General features: G+C 33.6%; 1 protein-coding gene across 2 annotated transcripts in view; it reads right to left on the reverse strand.

The window, feature by feature from the left end:
• Positions 1-1788: 1788 nt before the first annotated feature.
• LOC124359807 overlaps positions 1789-17364 on the reverse strand; it is a 30568-nt gene continuing 14992 nt past the window's right edge. For both annotated transcript variants that reach the window (XM_046812850.1, XM_046812851.1), the window contains exons 9-13: positions 16693-16916; positions 16134-16310; positions 12064-12308; positions 3240-3503; positions 1789-2374 (exon numbers count right to left, since the gene is read on the reverse strand). In XM_046812850.1, the coding sequence (XP_046668806.1) occupies positions 2082-2374; positions 3240-3503; positions 12064-12308; positions 16134-16310; positions 16693-16916 (1203 nt within the window). In that variant the 3' untranslated portion in view covers positions 1789-2081. The remainder of the gene's footprint in view (positions 2375-3239; positions 3504-12063; positions 12309-16133; positions 16311-16692; positions 16917-17364) is intronic.

A 17364-nucleotide genomic window follows, 5' to 3' on the forward strand; every position in this document is an offset into this window, starting at 1 on the left:
GTTTATTGTTATCGAAAAAAGAGAAAACTATCAGTGATTATGCCTAGAATAAAGGAGTTTGGGAGAAGGAGATGTAAATATGTAAATACACAAGTTAGTAGTAAATATGAAAAAATCAATATGGGCCACATATTTCCACAAATCCTCAACCTTAGACAAACCAATGCATGGCCTATGTCCAGAAGGTGTAGAATCATGGTGCAAGTACAACCGCAGCAAAGCGCTAAAAGTTTCCCCTACACCCACTAACAATTTACCAATTGCTGTGATGGAGCACATAAAACCAATATATAAAGACTTAGCAGACCCAAATTTATTACAAAATGTGTTCACGGAAAGACACAAAACCAAAAAGAGTCCTTCAATAATATGATTTGGACAAGGATTTCCAAAAACAATTTTGTTGGACTTTCCACTTTGACAATTGGAGTGCAAGATGCAATATTGTGTTACAATGATTGATCTCTTGGGAAGATAAAAGTTCTTGATAAGTTATGTGGCCAAGCAGTAATTAATTGTGTTGTAGGACTCAAGCGACAAGATGAACTCCGCATATTTGAAGCTGATAAAGCCATGAAAGATATAGAAAAAAAGCAAAAGAAGTCAGAAAAACAGTGAAACGTAGAATACTTGAGAATGAGGAAGGCCCAGATGACCCAGCCTATGGCTATGGTGCACACTAATTATGTTATGGTGACACATTTGTTAGTTTTAGGGCAGAGTAAAATTAAATGTTGGTTTTCCGAAAGTTTGTTTTTTTTGTCATTTGGTACCATTATTTTGCAAACTATTGAACCAAATTTGACCAAACTTGCACACATTCTTTGTATTATCAAAATAAACAATAATAAGATGTATTATTACATGAAAATACAAAATAAAAAAATTATAACACTTTTATGCCAAAAAAATAATGTTTAAAAAATGTTTAAAAATTCAAAAATCAATAAAAAAAAGTTGTAAAAAATATATGTTTGAAAATCCTTATTATTTTTAACAGAGCAACAAACAAAATAGTGTGAAAGTTTCATTGCAATATCTCTTTTAGTTTTTGAGAAAAGTGTACCTAAAAAAGGTAAATTTTACATGGGCGAGATTGCCACTACCTGGTCCCCTTAAGGCTTTGATGAGATAGATTTGATCTTCTGGGTCGCGGCATCTTTATAATAATCCTCTCAATGTTCACAAACACTCGCAAATCGTTTAATTTCGTGCGAAACAAAGTTATCCGAACCGAAAGCAATCGAAGTAATAAGTTGTTTGTCTTTTTTAAAACCAACAGATTATTGCAAAGGTAAAAAAAAAATCACTTCATGATTGACTGATTATTAAGTAAAACTGAAAGGACAATCTATATGTCAGTAGCCATGATTTCATTTTGTTTGACTGAGTAACCCAGAAAAATGACACAGGCCGCTGTGAAAGTGTCAATCAAATTTACAGTTGTTTGTTTACATTTTGGAATTCAGGCAATTATTTCAAGATACAGTTTTTTTACTCTATGTTTTCAAACTATAGGTGTAAAGAAATTTAAAAATAGTAATTAAATGATATAAACATATATTTCTTTTGTCGCATTATATATGTTTACAAAGAACAGCTCATTAAATTTGAAAAGGCTCTTTCACTTAATAACATTTCTTACGGGTATTTCTGTAACTTTTAGAGACCAGTGGGGCGGAATCCTGAATCGGGAACGGGATAAAAAGTATCCTATGTCCTTCTCCCAGCTCTTGGCTACCTCCCTACCAATTTTCAGCCAAATCGGATCGGCCTTATAAATCTTGACTTATAAATAGTGTAACTAACACGACTTTCTTTTATATATATAGATATTATTATTATATATACATTATTGGAGATATATATATAGAAACAGGATAAGGCTTGAAAACCTACTTGGCAGAACTAGTTAACAATAAATATTATAACTACAGTTAAAATTTGTACAATTTAAAAGGAATATAAGTTTTTAGCTTTTATGCTGTATGTTTTAAATAACGAATTATACTTTATAATAAACTTAATTTAGGAATATCACAGATTTAAACACATATTTATCACCTACGACATAAAAGAAACTAAAAACCAGGCACAAACTTCTTCTTAGCTGAACTCTGTGGTTTCTTGGCACTTGTTGGTTGCTTGACTGGTGTGGACACTATGGAATCGTAACACAATTTCTGCCTCTTCCTCTGCTGCTCAACAGAATCAGGGGAGAGGAGGGTAGGTTCATGTCCGTCTCTAGGAGTCATCTGTGTCAGATCAAACATCCACGACTGCTGGTCCAAGGAGCGAGCAGGAGATGTTACTTGATGTGTAGTCTGGAGAGGAAATGGGGTACTCGTAACTGTTGGCTTCACAGGTGTTGTATCTACCAAGACATAATTTCACAATTTAAATATGATAAGTTCCACTAATTGGGTCAGTCAAAAAGAGCTGTATATTAATTTGCAGATTTTACATGAAAAAAAAATTAAAAATGGATGTTGAAAAATTTAAATATATTAATAACTGTATTATGATAATTTGTGTCAACCAACAATTAAAATGTAATAAAAATGTGTAACATATATCTCAAGATTTACTGTTATGAATTGAATCTATATCCAAATCTCACACCATTAATAGTTCTTCTTAACGAGGGCACACTAGTTAGCTGTTGGCGGAGCACCTGAGACTCTGTATTTAACGTGGGGCTAGCGTTTAAAAGTGTGCTATTGGAAATTCATCTCAAATCCATTAATATTTCACTATACAAACTTAGATTGTAGTATTTCAATGCTGATGATAGTTTCTTTTACAGTGGAATGATTTGTATTTTTTGCATAGAAAATTTTCTTTGGCATATTTCATATGAAACATAAACAAAATTTTTAGAATAATTATTCTGAAGCTTTACTTAGGAAATTATGTTTTTTACTTTTAACTATTTTTATTATGAATGCAATAAAATACTAATTAAATTTATTGTTAATAACTATTTACATATAAATGCTGGCTGTAATGTTCTGATAAATAAAATATATAACAGTAAAATGTATATACCTCCATGACTACTATTCTACAGACTTTAAATGATGACGCTCATAACTAGCAAAAAGGTTCCAGCTATTACAGGTTTTGCAACTGCCAATTCCAGTGTTAAAACAATATTTCAGTTTTTGACTTTAAATGAACAAAAATAGTTGTCACATATTTCCTCAAGTTATACGAGTAAAGTTTATATCTGCACTCACCAGTGATGTTCCTATCATCTGCATGATTCGAGGCGTCGAGCCAGTTGAGTACTTTCTCTGCTGGATCCTGCTCCACTAGTGTGTCAATCTCCTCGTTTGTACCCCACTCGTCCTCATCATCCACCTCCCATACTGCCAGCATCTTACTGGCCAACATGTCCACACAATCTTCGAGGTACTTCTTCGACATCTGCCACCTGGCCACATTCTTTGTTCTGTTCTCCACTGTGCTCTTCACCGGAATACTCGGGATACTTGTTAGCGCTGTAAATTGAAATTTCAAATACATGAAACCTACATACAAACAAAATTACACAAGACTTTGCTATTTAAAATCTATACTTTAAGTATAGGTAAATATACTTGCTATTCTTGAAGAAGAGTTATTTTACTTAATGCTTCCTTTGATATCCATTAGAAAGTATCATAAAACTTTAAAATAACTATTACAAACAGGTTTCATTCAGAAAAATACAATAGTGATTATAATGCCATATGGTTAAAAACAAGACTTATAAAGTCCTGTTTGTTAATTAACAAACTTGTATGCGTTTATATAATGTACTGTATTCATAGGACCTATATTGGGAAGTCATGATGTCTCACTCCTCACCTAGACAGGGTTTGACAATATATTATCACAGTGTAGATGTCATTATTCAAATCTATCATATGAATTATTGAGAAAAAAACAAAAAACACTACAAATGCAATTAGAGTAGAACTCCGATTATCCGAATTAATTGGGGATCAGGCCGATTCGGATATGCAAAAATTCGGATAGTTGGATTTAGCATGGAAATTATGCAAAAAAGGAGTATTTTACATTAAATAAACAAAAGTGCATTGAAAACGTTGTTATTTTAATACTATAGAGTACAGTAATAAACATGAGCAATAAAAATGCAGTACAGCAATACAGATTAACGAAAAGTACTAGTACATAAACTAAATGACAAATGAAAAATTAAGTGATGAAATGTGCAATAGGCTACATACAGTACATATTTGTCCTGTGTAGTTTTTCACTTGAACATTTCCAATAAAGTACGTTGCCTTGAGGTTGTAGCTCGTTTCCGTGCAGCAAGGTCCCGCAGGCGCTTGGCGGCAAGAAGTTGTACAGCTTCACATTCTGGTTGCCGCTCCATCCACTTTAAGGCGTTTTCAAAACAAATGAAGGCTTCTCCGTGTGTTGGCACATTTTCCTCTTCAGTTTCATCACCGCTCTCATCACTGTCAATGATATCACTTTGCTGTTCGTCCATTACACTTTCTGCTATTTCATTGTCTGTCATTATCTGAAACCCAGGATCAGCGTTATCAGATTGCAACCACTCTTCCATATCTTCAACATCGACTTCTGAACAACCTGCGATGTTATTGGCAAGTTTTACAAATTCTGCCACAGTCAGTTCAAGTTCTTCATCATCAGCTAGCTCATCTGTTATTATTTTGTTGTAACCTCTGTTTTTCTAGTTCCAGCAGTTCTTTTGTTGATGTACCGTTTATTCTGTTCCAAGCTCGTTTTAGTGTAACGCTTTTAACCATATTCCAGGAATCCGCAATCATGTAACAGCAGTCTTTCAAGTTAATTTTTTTGTATGAATCCAAAACTCTCTCTTCATTGTTTTCTTCAGCCAGGAGCAGTTTACGGAGCAGTTGACGTCTGTAGTGTCGTTTTGTACACTCAATAACCCCCTGATCCATGGATTGTAATAGACTTGTGACATTAGGCGGCAAAAAGAGGCATTTAAATTGGCCCTCGTCCCGATCATAACATTCAATGGTGGATGAGTTGGAGCATTGTCAATGATGAGCAACACTTTCCCCAGTTTTTCCAGTTTCTTTTTTAAATTTTTTTACTTCAGGGATGAAAGTTTTATTGTACCATTCCAAAAATATATCACTCGCCATCCATGCACTTTTTTGGTTGGTGTAAGCCACTGGTAAATGGTTTACATTTTTAAAAGCTCTTGGCTTTTTTGGTTTACCTATCATTAGTAAAGGCAGCCGATGGGTACCTGTAGAGTTAGCACAAACAAGGATTGTTACTCGTTCCTTGCTTACTTTATGCCCTGGAGCACTTTATTCTCTTTTGGATGCCAAAGTCTTCCTCGGTAGGGCCTTCCAGTTTAACCCGGATTCGTCGGCATTGTAAACAAGTTCGGGATCATAGTGTTTAGTCTCTTGTTTAAATGTTTCCACAAACTTAATGGCAGCTTCACGGTCGGCAGAAAGTTTTTCTCCCGCTACGTCTAATTCTCGAATGCCATGCCTAGATTTAAAATTCCGAAGCCACCCCTGGCTTGCCTTAAAATCAGTCACACCCATTTTTTCGCTAAACATTCGAGCTTTTTCACATAAAATTTGTCCGGAAATAGGTTGCCCACTTGACCGTTGTTGAAGAAACCACGTGAAAACAGCGTTCTCAATAGGTTCACTTTTAGCGTGCTTCATCACTTTTCTAGATGAACATCCATCTTCACTTTCCAATGCACTCACGAAGCTTAAAATTTTTGCTTTGTTAGTTTTAATGTCACATATAGTCGCAGCCCCTACGCCAAACCGCTCTGCTAGTTGCTTTCCTGCGACGCCTTTATTTAACTGATTAATAATTTCCACTTTATCGCTGAGAGAAAGTACAACTCGTTTACGTTTTGCACTCATCGTTAATGATTTTATAATATCAGGCTATGCAACACTACACACATCAACGCAACTCTCAAGGTACAACGCAACTCGACTGCTAAATACACACGCGAACGGAACTGGCATACAGCTCAAGCGCACTGACCGGCGGGCGGCGAGACTGCAGTCGATGTGCAGGTGGAAGGGCGGGGTGTTCTAAATATAGCATGCGGGAGTCACATTACCACGGTAACGGCACGTACGCCTGGCGCGCCGGGCTCCTGCCCCTGTCTACGTCATGGCACGTTTTGTCGGGCGGGCGCCATCACTGTTATTTGACGACTTTCAAATTTTACATAATTTCACCGAATCGTGATTCGGATAATTGGGGATTCGGATAATGGGGGTTCGGATAATCGGAGTTCTACTGTATAAACAAAGGTCTATATTATTTATGGGCATTTATGTATTTGATCTTGTAAGATCTTTCTATCACAAACTATCACATAGATTGGTTGCCCTTTGGCCTTTTGATTGCAAAATTAATAGGGTTATACCTTAGACTAAGAGGAACATGTATACCAAGTTTTAAGTCTCTAGGAACTTTCTATCAAAATTTTATCACACAGACGGACAGACAATGACCCAATTTCAAGAAGACCCTGTTGGGTCTGTAATAATAAGAACTCAGATAAGAGAATAAATAAGAACAGAAAAAGTAATGTTAACAAATACTTTGCTATCACCTTTCACAGTAACAAAAAATAATACAGCTAACAATAGACAATAAATAATCACAATAATAGCTGAAATGGGGGTAAGCAGTAAATAATGTAAGGTGTCACAGGCATAACAGCTTGTTATATTTCACCTGATCTTTATCTCACTTTTCGTTTTCCATGTACTATCAACAACGTTACAGTTAAAAAGATACTATCTTGTAATCCATTATTTAGTGTGTTTTAACATGTAATAACAAAAATAATTACAAAACACTGATTTATACACTAAAAGTAGATAACACTAATGCTCTCCAGCAAATAATGATATTTAATTCAACTTAAAATAAAATTGTTCAACTTAAACTTATTATTGTGATCTGTTGGACATTTGTTGATGTTTCAAAGTGTAGAACAAAATTTTAATTATTATTAAATACTAAGTTGCCTAATAAATAAGCAATTGCAGTCAACTTGATATTATTAGAACTATTATGAAATAAGATACATTTTCAGTACACTATGACTTAATTCACTTGCCTAGTCTGGCTACATGACGTATTTCACTGACCACAATTACGGGATAATGTGTGTATATATATATATCCGCAGCTTCGCACACAATCTTTAGAACTGAAGTCCTTACTTAGTAAAAGCAAGTATGATGTAATATGATGGGAGTCCTATAAAAATTTTAAAACGTAAGTAGGCATACATCAGTTACATATTATTTAAGTTCATGGTAAATAGTACCAGAGTTTAACTTAATTATTATGTCATGTTTGGCACGTGCAGGAGCATTTCTGGTTCTAATTAATTATATACTTAATGTCACAGCTAAATCTGCCTTGTCATCCCGATCAAGAAAGCACAAATCTCGAAACACACAGATATCGGAAACTTACTTCGGTCAAAAAGCGTATATTTCCAGTCCTTGTCATATATTTCAAGTCCATATATATTTCCAGTACCATAGTAGAGTTTGCCTTATTGCCCTGACGAAGAAAAAACATCACTTACTATGCCACATTTCAGCTTGCAATATTTCCGCGATCAAATTCTAGATACGTTCAATTATGCAGTTCTCGGAAATCTGCTTTGGTCAAAAACGTCTACTATTGGCTTCTGTAATCTATTTTCAGTTTAAAATATTTCCAGGGACATAGTTGTTTGTTTTGTTGTCCTAATGAAGAAAATATACACATAAGTAGGACCTATTTATAGACATCACGTAGTGCGCAGGGTACGCTGGATTGATGACGTCATTTCCTCCATTGAATGACGTTGAAAAAATATTTTCTACATCAAATATTTACCTAATATACAAGAAGTAAGTAAAATCGTATTTAGCTTAATTCAGGTTTACCGAAACTTTTTTTGTATTTTCTTAGCAGTGAATGTGTTAAAAGAATACATACCTTTATTTTATACGATGCTCAAAGATGGTAGGCCCTCTGTTTAAATTATTAATGTCCTTATACATTATTAACAACATTTTATAATTCGTTGTTGAAAAATCTACAGTAAATGAGGTTTTTTTCATAACCTATAACTTATAATTGAACTTCATTGTGTTCAAAAACTTTGAACTGTTAATCGTACCTATAAAATATGTTAATTAAACTATTTAAACAACACTATGCTTAATGTGGTATTTAATTTAATTTAAAATTAATTTCATTGTAATGTTACTATTAAAAAAAATAGTAAAAAAAAAACGTTGTAGGCCTATATAAAATTATGATAAAGTAATAAAGCCTAATTTAATGTTTATATTGTAACAGTTTGTTACAAATACATTTTAATATCCAAATAGGTAAATGATTTAGATTTTTTATTTGAAGTCTGAAAACAAACCCTCAAAAACACAGGATAGTAAAGAAACAGTTTTACTTTCAAGTTAAAGAAGTTTTACCTACACTTTCAACATTAAACCCAACACTATTCTAAACCAGTTGAGGGTTAGGTTAGTTTTAGGTGAATTAAGTTTCATAAAAACAAAATAACTGTTAAAATAAATAAAAATATATTAATATTCATTTTGTAAAAAAGGATTAAACTCAAAAAGTCGAAAACATAGGCTATTTAAATGTTGAACCCTTTTTACAATTTATTTTGTGTTAAAAAATAAATTTGTCACAGAAAAAGTTTTACTCTCTTTAGAAAACATGTGTGAAAGTCATAAAACTCTAACATTTGAACTACTAACAATGTATTGCACCTTTACTCATTGCACAAGATAATTTAAACAAATAAGAAGGCTATTGACAATAAGTTAAATGATAACAACCATTAATAGTATAGCAAGGGTAATCATTATGTTTCAAAGAATTGGGGACAACCTCTTCAACAGGTAAATATTATAAATACAATATACCGGGTGTCCCAAAAGTCCCACCCCCCTTCTAACTTTCGAACGGAATTAAACAAACCAATATCCTTTGGGGGGTAGTTATATAATGACAAATGATGATTTTTGTGGTACATGATAACTTAGCCCCTCAATCCAAAATGGGGGGTTGGGGGGTCAAGTCAAAATTTTTAAATGCAAACCCCCATCAAATGACACTTAATTTTAAAGGTATTTATAAAAGAAGAACAATACCACAGACTAGAGGTCTCTATCTCAATCCAGTACGAAACAATGGCTTGTCAAAGTTTTATTGAAAAGTTATATATGCGGGTGTCAATTTGATTGTTTGTATTTCGACTTTACAAAAAGGCCGGGCCGGCCGCAGTTGGCGGGTGTCAATTTGACTGCGTGTATTTTGACTTTACAAAAAGGCCAGGCCGGCCAAAGTTGGCGGGTGTCCATTTGATTGCGTGTATTTCGGTCGCAGTGGGCGCCGTGCATTAGTAACGGCAGTGGCAGACTATGGCAATTCAACTTGATATATCGAACATCGAGTTTGAACGATTTAAACAATCCAACTGTTCCGAACGCAACAATTTAAATCGTACAGCCCTACAGCCCATGACAAACAACCCTCCCCTATAGTCCATGACGACATCAACTTTCTCTCGTCACTGAGTCACGTCCACATCTGTGCCTATTGTTCATGAATCGCATGAAAACGAAACAAAGGTCAAATGGAGTAAAATATTTTAGCTCAAGATATTTATAAAAATATGTTGTCTAAAAAAATCAAAACTCCTGATTTTCTACAAAATACAAGCATAATTCCTGCTCTTCCCGATTTTCAAGGCTGCTGGACACCCTGTATTACAGCCAAGGGGAAGTAATACCTACTTCCTATGTACTTTCAGTATAAAGGGGAAATCCTTATTAAGGTTATGCAACACTCCAAAATAATCATTTTTAAAGTTTTGTGTTACACTTGTTTTTTTGACTGTAGCCAGGGAAAGAATGAATCGTTGAGGCATGTTAGTGTTCATTTCTGTTATTCCAAAAGCCACTGTTAACCCTTTGAGTGCCGGGCTTATTTTGATGTTGCATGCGAAAAGTGCCAGGCCTCCACACTATTGGTTATGCAAGAAATGCCAGGGTATATTTGTAAAAAATGTAGAAGTTTAGGAAAACGTTTACAGCTCTCTTATTTATGAACAGATCTTTGTGAAACTTTTTTTAAACAGTTCATAATATACTATATTTGAACATTCAAACACAAAATATAAGGTCATGCATTACAAAATATATATTTTTTTAGTATATGTATATAAACTTACATGATTTTTTTCTTTTTTACAAAGTTTATGGTAGATATCAATTACAAAAAAACTATAGGCCAATTTTTATTTGTTTTTAGTGATGCTCCTATGGTTCAGCACACACTGTCCAAGTTTTATTACATTTGATCCACAAATAACATATTTACATCACTTAAAACAAAATATACGATACAGTACTTTTTCAAAAGCTTTCGTTTCTATGGCGTAACAATTAAATTCAAGCTTCTAGTTGCAAAAAAACTTAAATAATATATATTTTTTATAAAACAAAAAAGAACCAATTAACTTTTTACAAAATAAAATATCTACTTATATACAAAATGTCCGTTTGGGCATGTACCTAACAAGTATGTTTCGGGAACCAGAATGTGTGGGTACTTTGGGATTATACCGACTACACAAGTATGAAGAACACAAAAATATAAATTTATAGAAACAAACATGATAGAACGAAAAAAACTCTTTAATTACAAAATTACAAACTTACAACGATTATCAATTGTTAATGGGGTCAGATTCCATTATATGCCCCCAACGCTTAAACTTTTTTCAATGAACTTTGAACGTTATAAAACGGTGTAGTTGTGTAACAGAACTAACATTCCGTCAGTCAACAAGCATTTCCAGGTATTGTGGTCGGTATTGTTGTCGCTGTTATCTTATCTTTCTAGAGAATACTGATTACGGCGCGATAACGGGCGCGGCGAGAGACTCTGCAATCACGTTATCTACTAGACCGCTCGACTTTGACCTCTGTCTGAGGATGGGGAGGAGTTAGCGATAAGATAATATTCCTGTTTTATATTGAAGAAATATTGTTCTAAGCTAATCTAGTAATCAGTAGAAGCAAAATGTCAAATAACGATTCATGTCTGGGTGTGGTCGGTTATAATCCCAAAGTACCAATCTGTGTACTGCCCTTTTACACTTTCGGCAGATGTAAGAGGATCTTTTCCTTGAAAAACATTAACCTGTCGACGTTATGCGACGCTATAAAATTTTTTAAATGAAGACAATGAAATACAGAATATTACGATGTAAGTATCAATAGTGGTAAATATCATTTTAATAACAAACAAAATCAAATTGCGGACGGCGGATTACTCGGCCGTTGGCACTTCTCGCTCAAATACGGGACGGCGGATTACTCGGCCGTTGGCACTCACAGGGTTAAAATGCCATATCACAATGTCAAGGAAGCCCACCAGTTTAAAGTATCTTATGTGAAAACATTCATAACTTTGTTCATTAAGGTTGGTTACACAGCAGTGTTTAAATAATATTTAAAATGCATTAGATGATTTAAATAGTAAAATTTTGATATTAACTTTATATTTACTATCTGCATTGCACTACTGATCAAGCACTGTTTACATAATATTTGATCAAATTTAAATGTAAACAGATGCTTCAGCCAACTTGTCGACATAAAACTGAAGTTGTGAACAGCTGTTTAGTGCCAGTTTAATTTGGATTATAAAACGTAAAAACTAAATTTTTTCTGAATTTCAAAATATTCCAGGTAACTTTTCTTATATTTTGCTTCATAAAAACCTTCCATGGATTTCAATGAACATTTTACAAAAGGAATTAACCGAAGTGGTCCAGTCGTTCTCAAGATTTGCGCTTAGCAATACTTTTTGTGATTAATTTTTCTTTATAAGAAGATGTTTTATATATATATATATATATATATATATATAAATAAACTCAAAATAGCACAGATGCACAGTGAGGAATCTTAGTTCCTTCTAAATGTGTTAATGAAAGTAAAACATTTCAAGTACCTTTAAATACTGGAACAAAGTCAACCACTTGTGACACTGTGAGACTGGTAGCGTCACGCTGTAGGGACCTTGTGGGCTCAGACCACTCAGTAAATGCTTCAAGATCTCTGACAGTTAACTGCATAGAGTCTGCCTCCAAGGAAGTCAACTGTTGGATAAAAACATCTGCAGTAGCTGACTGCCTCACAACCTGAAGGCCTTCGTTTGACGGCAGATATGACAGCCCTGTCATACTCTGGGTACACCTGGGTACAATAGTGAAACATTTGTCACTAGTGGCTAGTATTTAGTTTTAATATACAATAATAATCAGTTATTTTCATCATGTGTACCCATATTTACAGGTTTATACAGGGTGTCCCATGAAGAAACGGAGAAACTGTCAGGACTTGTTCTTATGGTGAAAATAATGAAAAAAGTTCATATACATATAGGTCCAGAAACGCTTAGTTAGCGAGCTATACAGGGTGAAAGATTTCGCCCAGATTTCAGTGCCACCGTTAAAAGGGAGCCCTATTAAATTATTTTGGGCGTTACCCAGGACGTAAAATTTAATGTATATTATGCAAATTAAACTGAAAAATTGAATAAAATTGGTACCAGACCTCTAGCTGCAGTAATTTTTAAGATATCTGAAGAAATACGCAAAATTTGGTGTCCAAAAACAAGTTTCATTTAGGTTTCAAGTAGATTAACTTTGTTAAATGTGTAACAAACACGTAAAATTCTTTAACAAAACTTGTAAAGAATTAATTTCTTAAGATAATGATGTAAAATAAGCCAGTAAAAATGATACGTCAACTTTAAGAAAATCAATTTTTAATTAAATAAATAACGTACGAAGAATAGACAAAATCGGTTACACTTTTTTTCTTGCTGAATGTACATCCTAATATTTGGAGAAAACATGTTAATTATTGAAAATATTATTGAAAATAATTATGTATAGATTTTATTTATAGAAACATTCTTCTATTTTTTTCTAATGAATTACATACTAGTAAATAAACTTTATTGTCGTAAAATCTGAAACTAAACAATAATTGCGAATTAATTTACGTTATTCTACAACTTTTGTAACAAAAATATTATTTTCATAGGTTGGCAGTACTAACAGCTGTTCAACAATCACAATTACGAACTTTTTTTGAATATTTTATATTGAAGTGTCATACAGATAAGTTAAGTGTAAATATTGATACAGTATAAAAGTTAATATGCCGTTTCAATTTTCTAATGAAGAATATGCCAACATAATGTTCTGTTACGGATATGCTAATGGAAATGCGGAAGCTGCTCGACGTGAATATCAGGAAAGATTTCCTGCAAGGCGGATTCCGAATGCGAAAACCTTTTCTTCAGTGTTTCAGTTTTTAAGAACGAATGTATCATTTCCAACAATTTCGTTTTCGGTTGAACGGCAGGCACATCATCACGTTAATGATGAACTTCAAGTGATTCAACATATTCATCGTAGCCCGGGTACTAGTATGAGGCGAATTGCGTATCGCACTGGTTTATCGAGAAACAAAGTGTGGCGCATCTTGCGTAAAGAGAGACTTCATCCTTTTCACCTGCAAAAGGTACATTTGCTGCCGACAGATTACCCTTTACGGTTAAACTTTTCTCATTGGCTTCTAGACAATGCTGATAGGGTGAATTCAATTTTATTTACTGATGAAGCAACTTTCACGAGAAACGGGTCCTTCAATTGTAGAAATAGTCATTTGTGGAGCGAAGAAAATCCACATGGTACAGTAGAAACCTTTTTCCAACACAGATTTCACATTAATGTTTGGTGTGCCGTTATTGATGACAAAATTCTAGGACCATTCGTTTTAGAAGGAAACCTTACAGGAAATATGTACGAACAATTTCTGAAAAATGATTTACCGGCTCTTTAGGAAGATATCCCTTTACAAAAAAAATTAAAAATGATTTTCCAACACGATGGTGCAACTCCTCATTTTTCTTTAGTAGCTAGAAATCATTTGAATGCTAATTTCTTGAACTGGATTGGGCGTGGTGGACCAATCAACTGGCCACCACGATCGCCTGACTTATCGCCTCTTGACTACTTCTTATGGGGACATATCAAAGCTATGGTGTATAAACGTAAAGTTGATACCAAGGAAGAATTACTCGTTAGAATTCGCAACGCATTTGATAGTATAAGAAACAATCCAGACATAATTCGCAGAGCCACCACAAATATTGTACGTCGAGCAGAGTGCTGTGTGCATTGTGAAGGTGAAGGTTAGTTATTTTGTTAGCATTTATTTTTTTTGCAATAGTAAGTGAAAATAAAAGTTATAAAAACATGTACGTTCAGCAAGAAAAAAAGTGTAACCGATTTTGTCTATTCTTCGTACGTTATTTATTTAATTAAAAATTGATTTTCTTAAAGTTTACGTATCATTTTTACTGGCTTATTTTACATCATTGTCTTAAGAAATTAATTCTTTACAAGTTTTGTTAAAGAATTTTACGTGTTTGTTACACATTTAACAAAGATAATCTACTTGAAACCTAAATGAAACTTGTTTTTGAACACCGAATTTTGCGTATTTCTTCAGATATCTTAAAAATTACTGCAGCTAGAGGTCTGGTACCAATTTTATTCAATTTTTCAGTTCAATTTGCATAATATACATTAAATTTTACGTCCTGGGTAACGCCCAAAATAATTTAATAGGGCTCCCTTTTAACGGTGGCACTGAAATCTGGGCGAAATCTTTCACCCTGTATAGCTCGCTAACTAAGCGTTTCTGCACCTATATGTATATGAACTTTTTTCATTATTTTCACCGTAAGAACAAGTCCTGACAGTTTCTCCGTTTCTTCATGGGACACCCTGTACGTCAGGCTAGACAGCTACGTAGAGATAAGAAACAAAATATTGACATGTGACGCCCTGGGCCTCTAGGGGTTTAGAATTACATTTGTTCCAGTAAACGATTGTAACCAGAACAGTTGTTATAAGACTTCAGTAAGAAAAAATATGCATTTGCTTGAAAAAATCATGCTGCTAGGCCTAACTCTTGAGTACTTCTTTTTTATTTCTTTATTTGACAAACAATTTATAATATGATCAATAACAACACTATAATAGGCAACGGATTACAACATGCTCTAACAAGATATTTAAAGTCAGTAAACATAGTGTAACAGATACTTAACAATTTGAAAATAACAAACAGTATATAGCCGACCAAGCCAAAAAAGTAAAATGAAAAAGATCTGGCTTCTTAACAATTAACTTAAGACTTTTGGGATATATAAAACAGAAATGAAACTGATGCTATTTTTCTCTCCCTCTTCCTAATTTACTTTTCAATATTTTCATTATTTTGTGTGTATTAGGAAATTTAAAAAACACTACAGTTGTGTTTATAGTGACTTGAGATAAGTATTGATTGTTTGTAATGTTAGTTATTGAAATTAAATGTATCTAATATGATACCAAAAGTATCTTTTAGTCACTTATTTCAAATTACATCAAATAATTTGATTTGAAATAATTTTTTTTTAATGTACTTTATGTGTGATACAAATATGGTAAGTGTGGTGATGACATAATATAATTATACAATTAATTATTATACATCATTATGCAGTGTTATTAAATTATAGGAGGTATATACAAAAACATTAAATTTTTATGAAAATATAATAAAAATTTAAAAAAGTCTAATGAGATATCATATCATTAATAGCAGAAAACATTGTTAAAAACTTTGCCTTTTTCCTTTAGTTAGGTTTCTATTTGAATTTGTTTTTTTTTTTGTGTTTGGAGCTCTTACAGTTAAAGTTGCAATGATAAGGGATTAATTATTGAAGTTTTTAACAATGAAAATAAACAATAAAGGTTATCTATGGATAAAAACTATCTAAAGGGTTGGTTATATATAAAAACAATCTACGGATCACTTGAGATAATTTCATTTTACTTTTCAAATCAGGTCTCAAATACTTCTTAGGAGTGACCAAGTAAAGCCCAGGCATTCTGTTTAGTATGTTATCAAGGATTCCCACACCCATGGTATTTCAGGAAAGGTTTACTAAAATACCTCTGAGTGAGAGTAGGATCGAGACAAAGTCCCTGTTGGCGGGCTAGATGGAGTCCTCTGGCAGGTGGTGGCAGACTGGAGGGCTTGAACTGAGACTGTGGGACCTCCCCTGACCATTCATTTATCAGGGCCACACAGTCCGATGGGTTCTGGCTACCCAGGCATATCACCTCTCGGCTGTACAGACATCACAAATGAGACTATCACAACATAATGGTAGCAAGAGACTGTTCCAACTTATCTAAATTATCATGGTGGTAGAGAAAAAAATATTAACCCCCATGATCAATCCTGCTTACAATGTTACAACTGGTTTAGTAATTTTAAACAGATCAACAGTTTGATAAATTATTTGTATTTTACATTTAAAAACTGTTTCTAACAAAATTTTATAGCTAATTTTCATGAGTTTAATTTAAGTGTAAACAAATTTTCAATTTAAAACAATTAAATTTACTCAGGCATGGGTAAATTTCTGTTTGAGTAGAGAAAAACTTATCTGCTTTTCAGACATACAAGCACATTCAATTTTCCCACCACTACTAAAAGTTCTACTTACTTTTGGCCTATTGATTGAGCAAAACCGAAATGAGGAGGGGAAGCCATCATGTGTGTCCAGCGCTGACAGAAGCCGAACCTGAGGTCCAGAGTGAGGGCCTGGTGAGTGGTGACAGGGTACACGAACTGGTCCCTTAGGCTGCTAGGGACCACATAGCTCAGTTGCTCACACATCTCTGTCAACTTACGGGGACACCACGCCAGCTGTCTCTCTCTCAGACCCGCCTTGTTGCACATCACACAGTGTTAATGAAATACTCCACTCATTCTTATACTCTAAAGAAAATACATTGTTTTATACATTTATATTACCAATCCATATCCAATAATTAATCAATTAAATGAATTAGGTACCCTTACATAAATTAAATCCAAAATAAACCGATGAGGACATTAGTTACATGTTTCAAAGATTACACCCCATGATAAGACTACAGTATAAAATTGAATCCACCAAATTGCTTGTAAGTAAAATTGCATAAAACAGCACACAAAAAACAATTACACAGTGTACAAATACACATTAAAACTGTTTAAACAGAATTAATTGCAAAAATTTTCTACTACTATCCAAGAGTAATAAGAGAAACTTTAGAAATAATCAAGAACGAAAATATCTTTGATAAAGAAGATAATATGAAATTGTATAAAAGGTAGCAACCAGTAATACAGA

Source organism: Homalodisca vitripennis, chromosome 4 (assembly GCF_021130785.1).
Source record: "Homalodisca vitripennis isolate AUS2020 chromosome 4, UT_GWSS_2.1, whole genome shotgun sequence".
Taxonomy (NCBI): domain Eukaryota; kingdom Metazoa; phylum Arthropoda; class Insecta; order Hemiptera; family Cicadellidae; genus Homalodisca; species Homalodisca vitripennis.